General features: G+C 48.5%; 1 protein-coding gene and 1 long non-coding RNA gene across 4 annotated transcripts in view; one reads left to right on the top strand and one right to left on the bottom strand.

Annotated features, from left to right (window-relative positions):
- Positions 1-1,051: 1,051 nt before the first annotated feature.
- LOC143442318 (uncharacterized) lies at positions 1,052-13,532 on the bottom strand. Of its 2 annotated transcripts, XR_013110386.1 has the most exons (4): positions 13,145-13,532; positions 12,687-12,876; positions 4,641-5,022; positions 1,052-3,104 (listed from the first exon to the last, which is right to left on the bottom strand). It is a non-coding gene; the product is annotated as an uncharacterized LOC143442318 (long non-coding RNA). The 2 variants fall into 2 exon arrangements; XR_013110385.1 differs by lacking the exon at positions 1,052-3,104 and having other exon boundaries at positions 3,594-5,022; positions 13,145-13,530.
- Il22ra1 (interleukin 22 receptor subunit alpha 1) overlaps positions 12,015-17,662 on the top strand; it is a 23,944-nt gene continuing 18,296 nt past the window's right edge. For both annotated transcript variants that reach the window (XM_076933971.1, XM_034503200.2), the window contains exons 1-2: positions 12,015-12,154; positions 16,890-17,022. In XM_076933971.1, coding sequence (XP_076790086.1) covers positions 12,112-12,154; positions 16,890-17,022 — 176 coding nt within the window. In that variant the 5' untranslated portion in view covers positions 12,015-12,111. The remainder of the gene's footprint in view (positions 12,155-16,889; positions 17,023-17,662) is intronic.

Raw genomic sequence — 17,662 nt, 5'->3', positions numbered from 1 at the left:
CATATCAGACAGGCTGAGATCCCCAAGTCCTGTCTCACATAGGTGAGTATGTTCTTTCACCTGTTCTGGGTGGCAGGGACAGGGGTGGGGGTGGGGTGTCAGCTGCTCAGTAATCACAGCACAGGTAGAGGGAGCAGGAGACGACTCAAGGTCTCGGACTGGGACCTGTAACATAGTGTTGGCTGTACGACCCACAGCTCCATCATGTCTGCATGCGGCCATCTTCCCTGAGTTTATTCCTGAGTGTGCAAAGTGATCTCATCTTCCCTTTAAAGAACCCAAATCCTAGTTCTCTCTATATCTAACTGAATGAGTCAACCCTATGAGTCATTGCTCAAAGACAGCTTGGGACCCAGTCCAGCTCAGGAAGCAGGCTTCTCAGTGTAAGAGGACATGTTTACAAAAGGTGCAGAGTCAGGTGTGGGTTTGTTTGTTTGTTTGTTTGTTTTACCCTCCACTGCCTTATGTGAATTAGAGAGGAAGGAAGCATGAGCCAGCCCCTGTTCTGGTGCATAAGACCATCAACAGATGGAGGGCAGCCTCCTAGAGTATTATCTGATAATATTCCAGCCCCAGTTTCTCTGGGAAGCCAAATTCCCATAATGCTCTGCGGTCCCACATTACCATCTCTGAACCTTAAACAAAGTTTCCCCTTTTCAGAATTTCAGCATCTTAAACTGTTATGACCCTGTGTGAAGGAGTCACATCATTGAATGAGGAGAATTGCAAAAATATTGGCAACAGTAGAGTTTCTGACATGCAACGTGTATCATATCTGAGGTGTTTCCAGCTATGTTGTGTGTGTTGTTGCCTTGGCACCTGGCACCATGCATGCCATCATGCCACACAGTGCCAGTAATCACCTCTTGAAACATGTCAGGTCACATATAAGTTATTAATTGTAGGGTTTACTTTGTAATTATTTGTATAGCTGTGTGTCTTAGTTTGGGTTTTATTGCCGTGAAGAGACACCATGACCAAGGCAATTTTTATAAAGAAAAACATTTAATTGAGGTCAACTTAGAGTTTCAGAGGTTTAGTCCATTGTCATCCTGGTGGGAAGTATGGCTGCATGCAGGCAGACGTGCTACTGTAAGAGCTGAGAGTTCTACATCTTGATCTGAAGACAGCTAGGGGGAGACCATCTTCTGCAGGCAACCAGGAGGACTGGAATTCCACACTGGGTAGAGCTTAAGCATAGGAGACCTCAAAGCCCATCTACACAGTGACACACTTCCCCCAACAAGGCCACACTTCCTCCAACAAGGCCACACCTCCTCCAATAAGGCCACACCTCCTAATGGTGCCACTCCATATGGCCAAGCATTCCAATACATGAACCTATGGGAGCCATTCCTATTCAAACCACCACACTATGACGGAAGTTTGGAGGTCAGAGGACAACTTGAGGGAGTTGCTTCTCTATACCCACCATATGGGTCCCGGGAATCAAATTTAGTTGGTCAAGCTTAGCTTAGTGGCAAGTTCCCTTCCCTGTTAAGACATCTCGCTGGCCACATAATACAGGGTTTTTTTATATACACTAGAAGTGTTCTATTCTTAGAGAAACTTAGTGGCTTAATTATGAGAAAAAGACTTACAGGGACACCCAGAGGCCCTTGTGCTGCATGGCCTGCCTGCAGCAGGAGCTACTACAATGCGTAAGTTCGTGGTAGAGAGATGGACGAGAGAGAGAAGGGGCACAGCTTGAGCACCGTGAAGAGAGACAGAACTGGAGTCAAGAGGGTGGAGGGGAGCAGCCTGATGTGACTAGCCTGCCCTGCCACCTGAGGCCATGGTGAGGTCCCAGCCTGTGCTGACACTGAGGGTCAGGTCTGGATCTGTGGCCATGCAGCCACAAGAGTCCATGGTTCATATTTCCACTAAAGACCATGTGAATGCCCTGTTCTAGGCTGCCACCTGGGACCATGTCGATGTGCAAGGGATTCGAAGAGCTGGCCCCAGCTCTCCCTGCTGCATCCCTCAGGAGAGTGGGCCCTATACCTCACTTGGGCAGCACCGTAGAGCTGGTCCTGATGGTGAAGGCACAAGTGAGCCAGCCCCAAGGGTGTGAGAGCAGGAGAGCTGGCCCTGCCCCTCACCAGCTGCAGTGCTGGGTGAGCTAGCCTGGGTAGTGTTGGTGAGTTGGCCCTGGTAATGTGGGCTCAGGCAATCTGGCAAGCTGACCAACTCAACTACCACCCAGGCCCAGATCTAGGGCTTTGAGTTGGTTCATTCCAACAGCTACCTCATCTGTGGACTACTGGAGAGTGTGAAAGGACAAGTCTCCAGGTCCAAAGCTGCAGGTCTCCATGACACAGGGCAACAACAGGCCATCTGAGAGGAGTTCCAGTGAGGAGCCACTATTGATAGTGTAGCAAAAACCAGAGGCCTCGAACCAGACCGAGTCCTTGCGATGAGCGATTGCAAGTAAAGATGTGTGGACAAAAGGGTAGACTGTGGGACACACTGTGACACACGGCAGCTTCCTAACCCTACAAGATGGATTTTGTGCTTTGTTTAATTTTTTGTTTATTTATTTATTTATTTATTTATTTGGCAGGAAGGTTGCAAGGGTGGAGGGTGGATACAAACAGACGGGGAGATGAGTGGGATTGGGTGCATAATGGGAAACTCACAAAGAATCAATAAAAAGGAAAAAGAAAAAAAGCAGTATTTTCCAAGCATCATCTCTCAGCAGGTATGAAGTTATCACATCTTTGGATTGTGTCGTGTTAGCATACTTGATATTAAGATTTATTTGATTTGACTTGATTTTATTTATATGTAGTCTGTGGAGGTGAGTACATGCTTGTGAGTGCAGGTGTCCACGGGGGCAGAAAAGCACATTGGATCTCTGGAGCCAGAGTTCTGGGCAGGTGTGAGCTGCCCAGCCTGCGTGCTGGGAACTGAACTCGGGTCCTCCGTAAGATCGGCCAGGACTCTTCAGCCCTGAGCCGTTGCTCCAGCACCAGACTGCTTGGTTTTAAAAACTAATGTTTGAATTGCTGATTTGAGTTTCATTTTTAAAATGTTCATTTAAAATGTTAAAGAATTTTTGTCTTGGGATTGGGACTCCATTTCCAAGACTTCCTGAAATGGCCCTAAAAAAAAAAAAAAAAAGAAAAGAAAATGGCTTGTTTTGTTCTATGTATTTATGAAGGGTGATATTCTCAGCATTGACAATGATAAGCTTGCAAGTCGATTCTGACAAACACTGAAGGTGTTCTGGACCCTGCAGTAGCAGACACTTGACCAAGATTTAATTATTTCTATAAAAATAAGCAAGCATGTCCATCTCATTAATATGCAAATTTACCTTTGTATACTAACAAATGTCGATGGTATATATATACATATGTACATATATATACATATATATATATAGAGAGAGAATTGCTTTTTAAAATGTCTCTATGATTTTTCTATTAGTAAACTTTTAATGTATATAACACACACACACACCACTCAGGGTTATATAAAAACTTCTCAGGAGGAAAGGGGTCATAGATGGGAAATTTTTAAGAAAGCCCATTCTAAGTAATGATTCCACTGGATCTTAGTAAGCATGTCCTACCCCCGGACTTAGCCTCAGAAAGCAAAGCTTCCTACTTGACCTCCCAGATGAATTGTATCACTAAGCCCGACCTTCACCAGAGTTTTTACCAAAGTCCGTCTTAGTCCTTGGTTCCTCATCTGTAATGAGGGTGTTAGGGTTACTATTGCTGGGGTGAAACACTATGTGGTGGTTTGAATATGCTTGGCCCATGGGAAGTGGCACTATTAGGAGGTGTGGCCTTATTGGAGGCCGTGTGTCGCCGTGCGGGTGAGCTTCAAGGTGCTATGATCAAGCTATGATCAAGCTCTGCCCAGTGCAGAGGAGGGACTTCCAGCTGCCTTTGGATCAAGATGTAGAACTCTCAGCTCCTTCTCCAGTACCACGTCTTCCCAGATACTGCCATGCTTCCCACTCTGATGATAATGGACTGAACCTCTGAAACTGTAAACCAGCCCCAATTAAATGTTTGCCTTTATAAGGATCGGTTTGGTCATGGTGTCTCTTCACAGCAATAAAACCCAAACTAAGACAAACTGTGACCAAAGCAACTTGGGGAGGAAAGGGTTTACTTGACTTACACTTCCAGGTAACTGTTCATCACTAAGGAAAGTCAGGACAGGAGCCCAAAGGCAGGAGCTGATACATAAACATGGAAGAGTGCTGATTACTGACTTGCTCTCCATGGCTTGCTCAGTTTGCTTTCTTTAGAACCCAGGACCACCAGCCCAGGGATAGCTCCACCCACAATGGGCTGGGCCCTCCCCCATCAATCACTGATTAAGAAAATGCCCTAGAGCTGGATCTTTCGGAGGCATTTCCTCAACTGGGGTTCCCTCCTTTCAGGTGACCCTACCTTGTGTCAAGTTGACGTAAAACTAGCCAGGGGAAGGAGATAAGCACCCCAAGAGCCCACCCCCTCAAAAATTGGCCCAAGGCAACAGCACAGCTATCAAGGAGTAAACAGCTTCATTTCCATGTTGAAGATGAGAAAGTTGAGAGGGAGAGAGTAAGGAGAAGAAGGAAAGCCAAGGCTTGAACCCCCGTCTGTCTGCATGGCCACCTGCACTCACCCGTTACCTACCCACAGCAACACTGAAACAAGGCTGATCAAGCCTCGAGGGCCCTTGGAGGCCTTCTAGACCAAGCCTTCCTCACATATGTAGCCACTGAGGCCAGCACGTGGTCACCGAGAAGGGTGTGCAGGAACTGACCCCAGGCTTTGAAGCCGAGGTGTCTATCTGGATGCTCTTGGTTGATGCAGCCCAGCCTTGGACTCAGATTGCTATGAGTCAGATCGATGGCGTTTGACACCCCAGGTAGAAGTACAAAGGGTACCAAAGCCTTGTGTCTGCACCTCATCTCTAGGGATACCCCAGGCTCGGTGATGCCTTCTTTGTACCCACAAAGATGGTGCTCTTTCTGATGTCTTGTTTCAGAAGAGGAGGTTCTGAGGTCTCTGGGAGCTGAGGAAAGGGATAGAAACAAATATTTCTGAGTATTTGTAATTTTAGGACATATTTTTTACGTGTTTTGTTTTTGTGACAGAGTCTTATAATATAGCCCCTTCTGCCTTGGAACAATAGTCCAGACTGGTCTCAAACTCAAAATCCCATTGCCTCAGCCTCCCAAGTGTTGGGATAATGGGCACAAGCCCTCCAGTTAAGAGAAGCTTTTTCTATAGCTGAGGCTTAATGTTTCAAAAAGGACTAGCCATGACAAGCCTCCCCCCAACCCCCTCCCCAGCACACTCAGTCAATCAACAAATATAACCAAGTATTTGCTCTGTGTCAGTCCCCATGCAAAGGTGTGCTTGGACAGCACGTCTCAGGCCTCCTTCCCAAGTCAGCACTAAGGGAACAGAAAACAGTGGTGTGCTCTCTAGGCTCTGAAAACATTTATAGCATGTGGCGGCTCACACGGTGATGCTGGGGGAAGATTTAAATTATGAACAAGAGTTAGACAGGGAAAGGGGGTAGAACAGGGAAAGGCAGTGGGAACATCTCATCCAAAGGCTCAGAGGTAAGATAATGAAAGGGGTGATAGAGACATCAGACACAAGACAAGGGCTTTTCCTCACTGCCTGAGCTGGAATCAGCACAAGGAGAGTCTGTCCTAACTGATGTCAGGCACCTGTTTTCCTAGAGTTCAGCCAAGGGCTGTTTGTTGCTCTCAGGACACTTCCTGCCCAGGGACAAAGGAACCATCTGCTTCTAGAGACCCAGGAGTGAAAACATCCAGAGATCTCATATAGAGCCAAAACCCTGCACCCTACAAGAGATGTTTGTCCCATTAGGCTCCGAGCACAACTGGTTTGCTAGGGAGAACTAGCTCCTTAAAGGGAGAGATCATGTCTCCCCTCGACAGCCCCCACTTCCTCTCTGAAACTGGTTATACAGAAAGGGTTCTCCGCATTCAGCGGCCTCTAAATGTTTATAAATGGCTCCAGTATTTCCCTTCCACCCCAACCCAGGCATCTTTCTTCAATCATGAGTGTGTCACACCGGCAAGTTATACTGGACAGTAGTACATGCAGGGTAGACTACTGTTCCGGGAGGATTTTTTAAAGATTTACTTTTATTTTCTATGTATGAGTGTTTTGCCTGCATGTATGCCTGTGTATCACATGGATACAATGCCAGCATAGGCCAGAAGAGGGCATCAGATCTCCCAGAACTGAAGTTACAGATGGTTGTGGTTACTGGGACCCAAACACACAGGCAACAAATACCTCTAACCACTGAGCTATCTCTCTAGAGTCTCTGGAAGGATTTTTAAGATGAGATTATTTGGGGCTGAAATTGCCAATCCTGCACCTTTAGAGAGGAGAAACAATCCCAGGTGGCTTTGGAGAAGTGAGAATTTGGCTAAGGGAGAGGAAATAACATTCCAGGAAAGTCTCAGCACTGGCAAAGGCCCTTCTTGGCTACCTGTTTGTCTGTCCAGTAACCCTGTATTTCCCTTACAGAAGTTAATATGGCTCCTCGTAATGGTGGCAGTGAGAAATGTCCCCCACAAGCTCGTTTGAACAAGTTCACTTGCGCCCCAGCTGGTGGCACTGATTGGGGAGGTTTAGGAGATGTGGTTTGCTGAAGGAAGTACATCACTGGGGGCGGGCTTTAAGAGGTCATAGACTGGTCATACTTCCTGTTTGCTCTCTGCTGCATGTTGATGGTGAAGATGTGGTCTCTCAGCTTCCTGTTCCTGCCTCTGTGCCTACCTGCCGCTTGTGACATTGCTTGACACGTGATGGATCTACCGCTCGAACCGTGAACCAAAATAAATTCTTTCTTCCATAAGTTGTTTCTGGTCACGGTGTTTTATCACAGCAGCAGAAAAGTAACTAAGACAATAAAAATTTTAGAAAATGCAGCTGTCTCACGGGAAGAACATAAAGTGGAGTTGGGGGCTGGGGCTGGGTGCTGGGGGTGCGTGCTGTCTGTGGGTGCTGAGGGTGAGTGCTGGGACTAGGTGCTGAGGGTAGATGCTGGGGCTGGGGCTGGGGCTGGGTGCTGGGGGTGCGTGCTGTCTGTGGGTGCTGAGGGTGAGTGCTGGGACTGGGTGCTGGGGGTAGATGCTGGGGTTAGGTGCTGGGGCTGGGGGCTGGGGGCTGGGTGCTGGAGCTAGGTGCTAAGGCTGGGGCTGGGTGCTGTCTGTGGGTGCTGAGGGTGAGTGCTGGGACTGGGTGCTGAGGGTAGATGCTGGGGTTAGGTGCTAAGGCTGGGGCTGGGTGCTGTCTGTGGGTGCTGTGCTGCTTCTCGTTTCAGTGGTCAGCGAATCTTTACCAGGACGCAGCTGTTTCCCACCACTGTTCTTGCAAAGTCTATGTTTGTTTTGTGTATTGATTACTTTTTTGTTGTTGTTGTTGGGTTTGTTTGTTTGTTTTTTGTTTGTTGTTGTTGTTTTGTTTTGTTTTTTTCGAGACAGGGTTTCTCTGTGTAGCCCTGGCTGTCCTGGAACTCACTCTGTAGACCAGGCTGGCCTTGAACTCAGAAATCCACCTGCCTCTGCCTCCCAAGTGCTGGGATTAAAGGCGTGCACCACCACTGCCCAGTGTATTGATTACTTTAGCCATTGCTCAGACAAGATACCCAGCAAACGGGAAGAAGGGCTCACAGTGGCTCCTCATGTGAGGGTGCCGTTCAGCACAGTGGAGAAGGCGTGGTGGGAGTGCGGGTGACCAGTCACAGTGAGTCAGGAAGCAAGGACCAGGAAAGCTGAGGTTCAGCTCACTTTCTGTTTCTTATTTAGTCTGGGACCCCACCCACAAAAAGGTGCTGCCCACACTTAGGTGGTTCTTCCCAACTCAGTTCATCCAATCCAGAAGCTAATCAATCCAGTAGCTAATCAATCCAGAAGCTAATCAATCCAGAAGCTCCTGCACAGGCGTGAGCAGTGGCTTGTCTCCATGGTGTCTGTTACTGTTTTGTTGCTGTGAAGAGACACCATGACCACGGCAGCTTTCATACAAGAAATCATTTAACTGGGGCTGGCTTACAGTTTCAGAGGGTTAGTTCATGATGGGAAACGTAGCTAAAGCTACATCCTGATGATCTACAAGCAGAGAGGAGAGAGAGAGAGAGAGAGAGAGAGAGAGAGAGAGAGAGAGAGAGAGAGAGAGAACATGCCTTGGGCTTGGCATGGGTTTTTGAAAACTCAAAGCACCCCCCCCCAAAACACATACACACACACACACACACACACACACACACACACACACACACACACACTTTCTTCAATAGACCACACCTCCTAATCCTTCTAATTCTAACAGAGAGTTTCACTCCAAGGTGATTAAGCGTTCAAATATCTGTGACTATGGGGTAATCTCCTTCAACCATCACAGTGGGTCTAAATCCAACAAGATTGACAATCAAGAGTAACCATTGCACTTTGGATGTGTGTCTGCCTGTCTGTCTGCCTGTCCTGTCTCTATCCCTCTGTGACTCTGTCTCTCTGTCTCTGTCTGTGTGTGTATGTGTATTTGTGTTTGTGTGTCTGCCTGTCTGACTGTCCACTGTCTCTGTCTGTGACTATCTCTCTGTCTGTGAGTGTGTGTGTCTTGTGTGTCTGCCTGTCTGTCTGTCCACTGTCTCTCTGTCTCTCTCTCTCTGTCTCTCTCTCTGTCTCTCTCTCTGTCTCTCTCTCTGTCTCTCTCTCTCTCTGTCTCTCTCTCTCTCTCTCTCTCTCTCTCTCTCACACACACACACACACACACACACACACACACACACACAAATGTTCCCAATTCATTTTTAAATTATGCTGTTCATTTGCTTGTTTGCCTATGGGAGCCATGTGCACCACGGCACCTGTTTGCAGTTCAGTAGGAGTTGCTTCTTTCTCTGTGAGTTGCTTTCACAATGTGAGCCCCAGTATGTTTGTCTGGGCAGGCTGTTTGTCTGGGCAGAAAGTGCCTTTACCTGCAGAGCCATTTTGCCAGTGCCCAAACTCCTTAGCATTCCATTTCCTGTTCTAGTTTGCCTTCTGTCGTTGTTGTGATGAAAACCATAACCAAAAGCACCCTGGGGAGGAAGGCCTTTACTTCAGCTTACAGTTCAGGTCACAGCCCATCCCTGAAGTCCTGACTTGAGTTCTGGGTGCTGGCTTCCTCACTGGTTCATGCTCAGCCAGCTTTCTCATACAGCCCAGGCCCACCTGCCTAGGGATTGGTGCTGCCCACAGTGGGCTGGGCTCTCCTATACCATTCATCATCCAAACTATTTTTTCACAGGCATGGCTGCAGGCCAATCAGATCTGGGCAATCCTTCTGAGACTCCTTCTGAGACTCCCTCAGATGATTCTAGGCTACGTTGAGCAGACATCAATGAGATACCTCTCTTCATTCCTGCACAGAGACCTAGACAGAGCTAGACATTAGATTCCTTCCTCTCTTGCACCACAGAAACCCCAAGGAAAGACTTCCTGTTCCACATGTCTGATGTAGCTGCAGCTTGTCTTCTTGGGCAGTCATCTTGGACCACCACTGTCTCCTCTCACCATGGGTCTTCTTGTCACATTGGAACCCAAGCCTCAGAATGCAATCTTCCTACTGTAGCTTGTCCTTAAAATCATTAAAGCCCCTCTCTCCACAGGGTCCATTCCCAAGGAACTTTACTACAAAAGAGTTGGTTCTCAAGTAGCAAGAGACTGTGGGTCCAGTCATAACTAGGAAGCAGCCAGCTTCCCCACAGAAAAGTGCTATCAAAAGGGCCATGGTTCCTGTACTACTTAGTTGTTTTTTGAGTTTTGTTTTGGTTGGTTGGTTTTGGGGATTTTTAAATTTTGTTTTTTAGTTTTGTTTGTTTTTTTGTTTTTGTTTGTTTTTGGTTTGATTTGAGTTTGGTTTGTTGTTGTTTGTTTTTGGTTTTTGGTTGTTTGGGGTTTGGTTTGTTATTATTTGCTTTTGTTTTCATTTTTGCTTGTTTTGGGTTTGCTTTTGTTTGTTTTTACTTTGTTTTTGTTTGGTTTGGTTGTTTGGTTTTGGGTTTGGGTTTGGTCTGTTGTTTTTTGTTTTGTTTTGTTTTGTTTGCTTGTTTGTCGATGTGACATAAAGTACGGTCATTTGGGAGGAGGGAACCTCAAACATGGTAATAATAACCCCATCAGAGATTTCTCCATCAGGAGTTCCAGTAAGCAGCACTCCTCCATGGCTTCTGTGTCAGCTCTGGTCTCCATGTGTCTGCCCTGTGCGAGTTCCTGCCTTGGCTTCCCTCAGTGCTGGACTGTAACCTGTAAGCTATGAAACCCTTTCCTTCCCACCCTTTCCTTCCCAAGGTGTTTTTTTACCTGCAGTGGTTATCACAGCATAAGAACAAATTAGGACAGTACCAGGGCTGGCTACATGACGGGGCTGGAAAAAAACCAAGATTGGAAGGGCTCCAGAGGAGACAGCCACTGCTGGGGTGCCACCCAGATGGGGTCACAGTGAATGAGAAACACCTGGCTTCTCCAGCTCCCCAGTGCCTCCCTTGGGCTCAGCCTATCAGGAGACAGCTGGCAAAGCTGAGAAATGTGGTTTCTACAAGTGATGGAGAGCGAAGATCTGGCTCTCAGGTTAGATAAACTTAAGCAGAGCTTCAGCGCTCACCGTTATGACTCAGAAAAGAAAACCAGGCACAAGTTCCCACGTATCAGAACCCATTCTGCCTAAAACGCCCAGTTCAGTGTGACTTACTGCAGTCTCACGTGAAGTGGATCCGTTGATCCCCTTGGCCTGGTTCTGTAGTTGATAATGGGGCCAGGCAAAATGTGCTACAAGGCATGGTCCTTTATCATGTGCACCCTAAACCTAGCCCAAATAGCTTCTTACATCATCTCTGGGGCGCAGCAAGGAGAAAAACATGTCTTAAACACTCACACCATTGTTACCATGAGGTCTGCCCCCGTGTCCTTGGACACTGATGTCAAGGTCAGCTCTTCCAGGTGGAAGAGAGCTGGGGGAAGCAGTTTCCTCCTTCATTCCCCCAATCTAAAGTCCTATGGTACTGCCAGAGTCTGGCCTCCCCTCTAACGCAGCAGGAAGAACCCCCCCTGCCCCCATTAACTCTCTCTGTGCATGCATGTGCAGGTTTGTGTGAGTGGGGGCAGACATGGAGCTTGGAGGACACCATCAGCGTCAGTACTAGCTTCCATTGTCTTTGAGACAGCATCTCTTGTTGCTCACTGCTGCAAAACACAGGCTAGGAGAACCATGATTTCCAGAGATTCCCTCTGTCTCTGCTTTCCATCCACCCACAAGAGTGCCAGGATGAGACACTAGGGCAGCACGTCCATCTGTCCATCCGCCTTTACTTCGGTTCCAGAGGTCCAAGCGCAGGTCTTCATGCTTGTTTGAAAACATTCTACCCACTGGGTCATCTGGACTCCAATTTCTCCCCTTCTTTTTGTAGATTCGTTGTCCAAGATTCAGGCTGAAGATTGCCTGGGCTTCCCACCTCAGCAGCCTTGCCAAGAGGAGGCCGTTCCAACTGCACTGCTCAGCCTCAGGGGACAGGGCAGGCACCGGAAAGGGAGCATCAAGCTCCCTTTTTGCATTTCCTCCAGCGAGAATCAAGCCAAGAGGTCATTGCTGAAGGTATACTCTTAATCATGCCCTGTTCTTTTCCTTGGGATAAATCCTCTTGTAATGGAATTATTAGGACAGACGATACGCACCAGGGGCAGGCTTTGATACGAGCCAATTGCGGTCTGATAAGATTGCACTTTGGTCTCGCCTTTCCTAACTCCTGCCCACCACCAGGGGCCTTGGGATGAATCAGTCACCAGACCAGATAAACAAGCCCTTCCGCTGCTTGGGTGCTGCCAGTGCCTTGTCTGCACCCAAGAAAGGAACCTCCCTTGGATCTTGCCCAGGTCCTGGAATTCCTCAGCACCAGGCTAGGCACCTTTGTACCTCTGCCACCAGGAGCTCAGGTCTTACTCTGCTCTCCTCTCCCCGCCCTGGGCTGGGCGGAGCCAGCTGCCAAAGCGGCAAGACTTGACACACACACACACACTGCAGCCTCTGTGCAGGGGTCCAGAGCAGAGGCCCAAAAGGGCCCTGGAGGGGCCCAATGAAGACACTACTGACCATCTTGACTGTGGGATCCTTGGCCGGTAAGTACCTCTTGGCCTATCCTCAGATTCTCCTACCCCAGCAGCTAGGGAGCACAGTTGCCTCCTCCTACCCCATGAGTCTCTTGGCAGGCAGTTTCATTTTCTTCCTGGCTGGCACTGGACTGGGTGGCGGGTTTTCCTGGAGATGAAGATGACCTAGTCCAGGTAGCTGGAGAGGATAGAGTGCCTCAGACCTGGCTTCCTAAAGGGATTCAGTTGACCTTCAAGTACGCCAACATCAATTGACCAGCTGTCTGAACTGGGGGTGCTGAGTTCTCACTCTCCCCCGATAGGTACAGTCTTGGCCTCCGGGTGCCACTTCATGCTCCACTTATCACTAAGGAGGGGACAACAGGCTGGGGTCAAACTACTATCTCCATCCGTGTCTCCTCAGGCCCCTCAGGCTGGATCAGTAAAAACTCACATATCCAGCAGCGGCCAGAAGGCTGCAATAAGTCACCAGAGTGTCTGTGCGAATTTGACTAAGGACTATAGCTGTGAGGTCTTATTGAATGAACTTTGGGGTTCATACCTGTGAGACCTTCACATCGGGGGCTGGAGAGAGAATCCCTCACATGAGACATGGGCTTGATCTGTTCTCCTGAATGGAATCCAGGGGTTCTCTCTCAGGAGGCAGAGCTGAGGCGTGGTGGAAGGAAGTGGTCCAGCCGTCTCGTGGACCTTCTTGCTTAGTGCATAACACAATCCCTGAAGACACAGACCTGTAGCCGGGAGGCAATGGCACATGCCTTTAATCACAGCACTCCAGAGGCAGAGGCAGGTAAAGCCCTGTGAGTTTGATGCCAGCCTGGTCTACAGAAGGAGTTTCGGGACAGCCAGGGCTACCCAGAGAAATCCTATCTTGAAAATTGAGAGAAAGAAAGAGAGAGGAGAGAGAGAGAGAGAGAGAGAGAGAGAGAGAGAGAGAGAGAGAGAGAGAATATCACTGTTCTGGTTCCTACTCCCCAAACAGTATATATGGGTTCTTACCATCGGCAAAGCTTCCCTGGAAACCAGCCTACAACAGACTGAAGATTAGATGCAACATCCAGATTCTCCAAAGTGTGTTCTTTTACATCCCAGTGTGGAGCCGTGGATCTCCTGACCCATTAAGACAGAGGAGAAGACGGGCAGAAAGGATCCCTGGGGGGGCAGCTCCCTAACATTCGCCACAGACACAGGCTTCAGCCCCAGCCCAGCTTTCTGGCTGGCTCCAGGTCACTGTAGATGATACCATTTTCCTTAGCTCGCAGGGCAGCTGATACATTGTTTTTCCACACAGATGTGAAACCTGTCTTTTATAAAGCAGCTAGACAGCCAGACTCCCCACTGCAGGTCTTCTTTTCCAGGTTTCACAATGTAGACTTTCAACCAGGAAGTGTAGGAACGACACAGGCGGGGAAAGCAGACAGATTTAAAGAGGGAAAAGGAAGGGAGAAGCCTCAGTAGCTCCTTAAGCTAGGAGAGGCTCTGCCAAGATCACTTAGCCTACTTCAGAAAGCCCACCTCCGTTCCTCCCCTCCTCTGCCACCTTCCAATTCTTTATTGGGCTACGCAAGCCTCAGTCCCCAGTCTCCCTTGGCCCAGACATCCTACTCAGGACTGTCCCCAGTACTAGTGTGCTCTATAGCAGAGTCTAACCATAGGAAGGGAGGTTAAACTCACTTCAGACAGACCCCAGCTTTCTCAAATCTACCCTCTCTCTCCTGCCTGGGGCTTACCCTCATGTCCACTCAAAAGTCACTGTTCAAGCCTATAGTCCTCCCGCTGGTCTCCCTAACCCCAGCCTACGAGCCCCAGCAGAGTATGCTAGTACTGGCCTAGGATCTGCCCAGCCTGGGATCCAAGGGGAATGTTAGTCACATCTCCTCAGCACAGCTGTCACATTGGGTAATAGCGGTGGGAACACTCGAACATTGTCCCCAAGGTCCTGCAGTGTGGGCTCCAGGGAGGCCTGGGAAACAAAGATGGTCACAGCTGCTGCCCCAGACTGACCCAGATTCAGGGAGGTGTGACCAGGGGACCTGCAGCAGCAGGGACGGGCCATTCCTGTCTTCCGCCCACTTCACCCCTGCAGCCTACAGATCCCTCTTAAGAGAACCGTGCAGACTTGGACAGATAGTAGGAATAGCTATCCTCCTCTCAGCCCCTCCGGCAGCTGGTGGCTGTCTCGGGTGTGTGTGTGGGGGGGGGGGGGAGGAAATACACACATCAAACACATATGTTCTCAAGGTCTTCACAGAGCTTCACACCTGTCTCTTTCCCACCCTTACCAACCAGGCTGTTCTGAGTACCGTCAGAGCCAGGGCAACCCTGCTGCCAGTATCTGCCTGCTCTTTCTCACCACAGGCCAGGTCTGGACTGAAGGAAGGGCACTGTGAGCCAAGGGCTCTTCATGGACAGGGACATTGGTTCAGAGGCAGCAAGCCCCTCCCTGGTGACCCTGGGGCCAGGCCTGGCCAGCACTCTCTTTATCTAAAGCTGAAGTAGTCTGAGCAAAATAGCCCAGGCTAGACACAATAGCCAATGGATAGGTTCTAGTTTTGCTTTGAGCTTAGGGGTTTTGGGTGCTAGGACTGAAGCCAAGAGTATTGTGTATTAAGCTGTACTCTGAGCTACACCCCAATTCTGTTGTAAATTCCTTAGACTGCCTTCTCTCTTCCTCTCTCTTCCCACCTTCCTTGAACTGGTCCCCTACTGGGGCTCAGAACACTAATACCCGCTCTTCGGGGGTAGAAAGGGACACTATTCCCATAAACTTCCCTACACTGGGGACAGAGTCCTGTGAAGTGTTGGACACCTTAACAGGCCTTGCCTCGCTGATCAGTTATGCAGGTTGTGTAGCCCTGGGACCCCATCAAATGCTAACCGTGACACTATTCAGCAGCCCTGGGTGAGCTTCGGTTTTTCCCATTCATGAAATGGGAACAATGGCCTTGGACATCTAGAGAGGGTGAGAACATTCGTGATGAAGAGGTTTGGGCTGGTGGCTGGCAGCTGGCAGGTCCTTCCCAAGTGTCAGTGACTGCTGTTGTCATGATTGCCCTGTTGCTAAGTAAGTTGAGCTGTCCCCATTCTAGACTTGAAGAGCCGAGATCAAATTGCTTAAATAATTACCCCCATGATGACCCAGTCCATATGTCAGCATCCTGCCTCCTACAAGGTCTGCGTGTAGAAGGTGTCTTTGCCTCTAAGGTGTCTTTGTCTCTAAGGAGGCAACATAGCTGACTAGTAGGCAGGGAATGATGTGAAGGAATTCACCAGAATTCCCAGTCCCTTCTACATCCCTGTGTGACGCGAATGACTTTGGACACGTGCAGAGCTTGTACTTGGAGAACTCGAAAATAGGACTAAGAATGTCAACCTCAATGCTAAAAAGTGAATGTGAAGGGCTGGAGAGATGGCTCAGTGGTTAAGAGCACTGGCTGCTCTCTTCTAGATGGACCCGGGTTCAATTCCCAGCAACCACGTGGCAGCTTACACCTGTCTGTAACTCCAGTTAACACTCTTCCACTGACATACATGCGGGAAGACACCAATGAATGTGACATAAAAATAAATTGTAAGCTGGGCAGTGGTGGCGCACGCCTTTAATCTCAGCACTTGGGAGGCAGAGGCAGGCAGATTTCTGAGTTCAAGGCCAGCCTGGTCTACAGAGTGAGTTCCAGGACAGCCAAGACTACACAGAGAAACCCTGTCTCAAAATAAATAAATAAATAAATAAATAAATAAATAAATAAATAAATAAATAGTAGATTTTTAAAAAGTGAATTGAGACGGTGGTGTTCCCAAGGATGTAAAGGAATCTGACAGCCCAGTTACTACTGGCAAGCGGGGCTAGGGTTGACTACACTGTAGCCGCTTTAGGAAACACCTTGGTAATTGGCTCAAGTGTTAAGAACTAAGGCTGAGGCTGGAGCTCAGAGGCAGAGTGCTCACCTATTGATGACCTATTAGCTCACCTATTGATGCCGGAGACCCTGGGTTCCATTCTCAGCACTGCAGAAGATGGAGAGAGGAAGGAGGGAGGGACTGAGGGAGGGACCAAGTTAAAGATAGAACTACCAAGATGTGTACCCAAGAGAGTTATATATATACAAATTGTATCCACTCCAGATGAATACCCAAGGGAATTAGACCTAAACGTCCACTTAATTTTTTTTTTCCACAAATGGTCACATAAGCATTAAAAGCAGTGGGAGGGGAGGAGTAAAAACCCAATGTCCATTAACTGATGATAAACAAGACCTGATACATCCACACCCATACAGTGGGGTATTATACAGTCTTAAAAAATAAAAGTGTATGACACATGCTGTGGATGAAACTTGAAAACTTGCTGAATGAAAGAAGCCAGACATGGGGGGGGGGGGAGGGGAGGAGCCAGGCTGTTAAGTAAATGAACATTCCAGAATTGGAAAATCCTAAGAGAAATGATATAGATTTGTGGTTGCCAGGAACTAGGAGTAGGGGTGGGGACAAGGGAGGGAGGATGGGTTGTGACCACCAAATATGCAATTTCTTTTGTGGATAATGAAAATATTCTAGAATTAAGTAGTACCGACAGCTGGGCGGGGTGGGAAGGTTCTCAGAAGACGTTGACCAGAACACTTACATGGCTGATGTCAAGGGGTGTAAACCATGCTAGAGAATGAGGTACCCCTCTCCTTGAAGGTGGAGGTGGGGGCCCACAGTCTGCAAACCCACCGGTTCACTGCACTTCCACCTCTTGCAGCTCACACCACTGAGGACACATCTGGTCTCCTTCGACACGTGAAATTCCAGTCCAGCAACTTTGAAAACATCTTGACGTGGGATGGTGGGACAGCTAGCACTCCCGACACGGTCTACAGTGTGGAATATAAGAAGCAAGTATCTCATCCCTCCTGACCCCCTCCTGACCCTGCTCTGCCGCAAGCTCTTCCAGGACATCCCAACTTCAAATGTCCCCACACAGAGCTTTGTTACATTCCCCTCATAGTGGGAAGATACAATTAGAGTTAACAGTAGTTAACAGTGCCTGGGTGTGAGAGCCAGCTCTAACCATGTAGTCTTGGGCAGTCAGGGAGACTTCTCCCAGCCTCGCTTTTATCATCTGTCCAGTGTGGATAATGTCAGTATGCTCACCACAGGATCTCAAATGGAGAAAGATGATGTCACTAGCATGTGTGCCCTCTTTCTGATAAAGTACTGATAACTGATAAACAAAAGGAAGTCTAGGTCCATGGAAACTTCACCCAACCCCTCCTGCCTGTGTCTAGCTCCAGGGTATTTGCAAAGCCCAGGTTCCTTCTTGGTCCTGTCACTTCAATGTGTGGCAACTCACTCCCTATTTCTGAGCCCCAGTCTCCTCTCCTGTAGACTAGAACTCACAGGGCTTGTGAAAGAGCTGGGTAGCAAGGAACACAGAACATGATCTTAAGCTGGCAGGCTTCTGTCTAGTTCGTCATATGCCCACTTCAAAGCACTGGACACAGTTTTCTCCTCTGAGCATAGCTTGGTCCCTTG

This window comes from Arvicanthis niloticus, chromosome 5, assembly GCF_011762505.2.
Source record: "Arvicanthis niloticus isolate mArvNil1 chromosome 5, mArvNil1.pat.X, whole genome shotgun sequence".
Classification (NCBI taxonomy): domain Eukaryota; kingdom Metazoa; phylum Chordata; class Mammalia; order Rodentia; family Muridae; genus Arvicanthis; species Arvicanthis niloticus.
The sequence above is the reverse complement of the archived record's forward strand: the minus strand, read 5'-3'. Positions and strand labels throughout refer to the sequence as shown.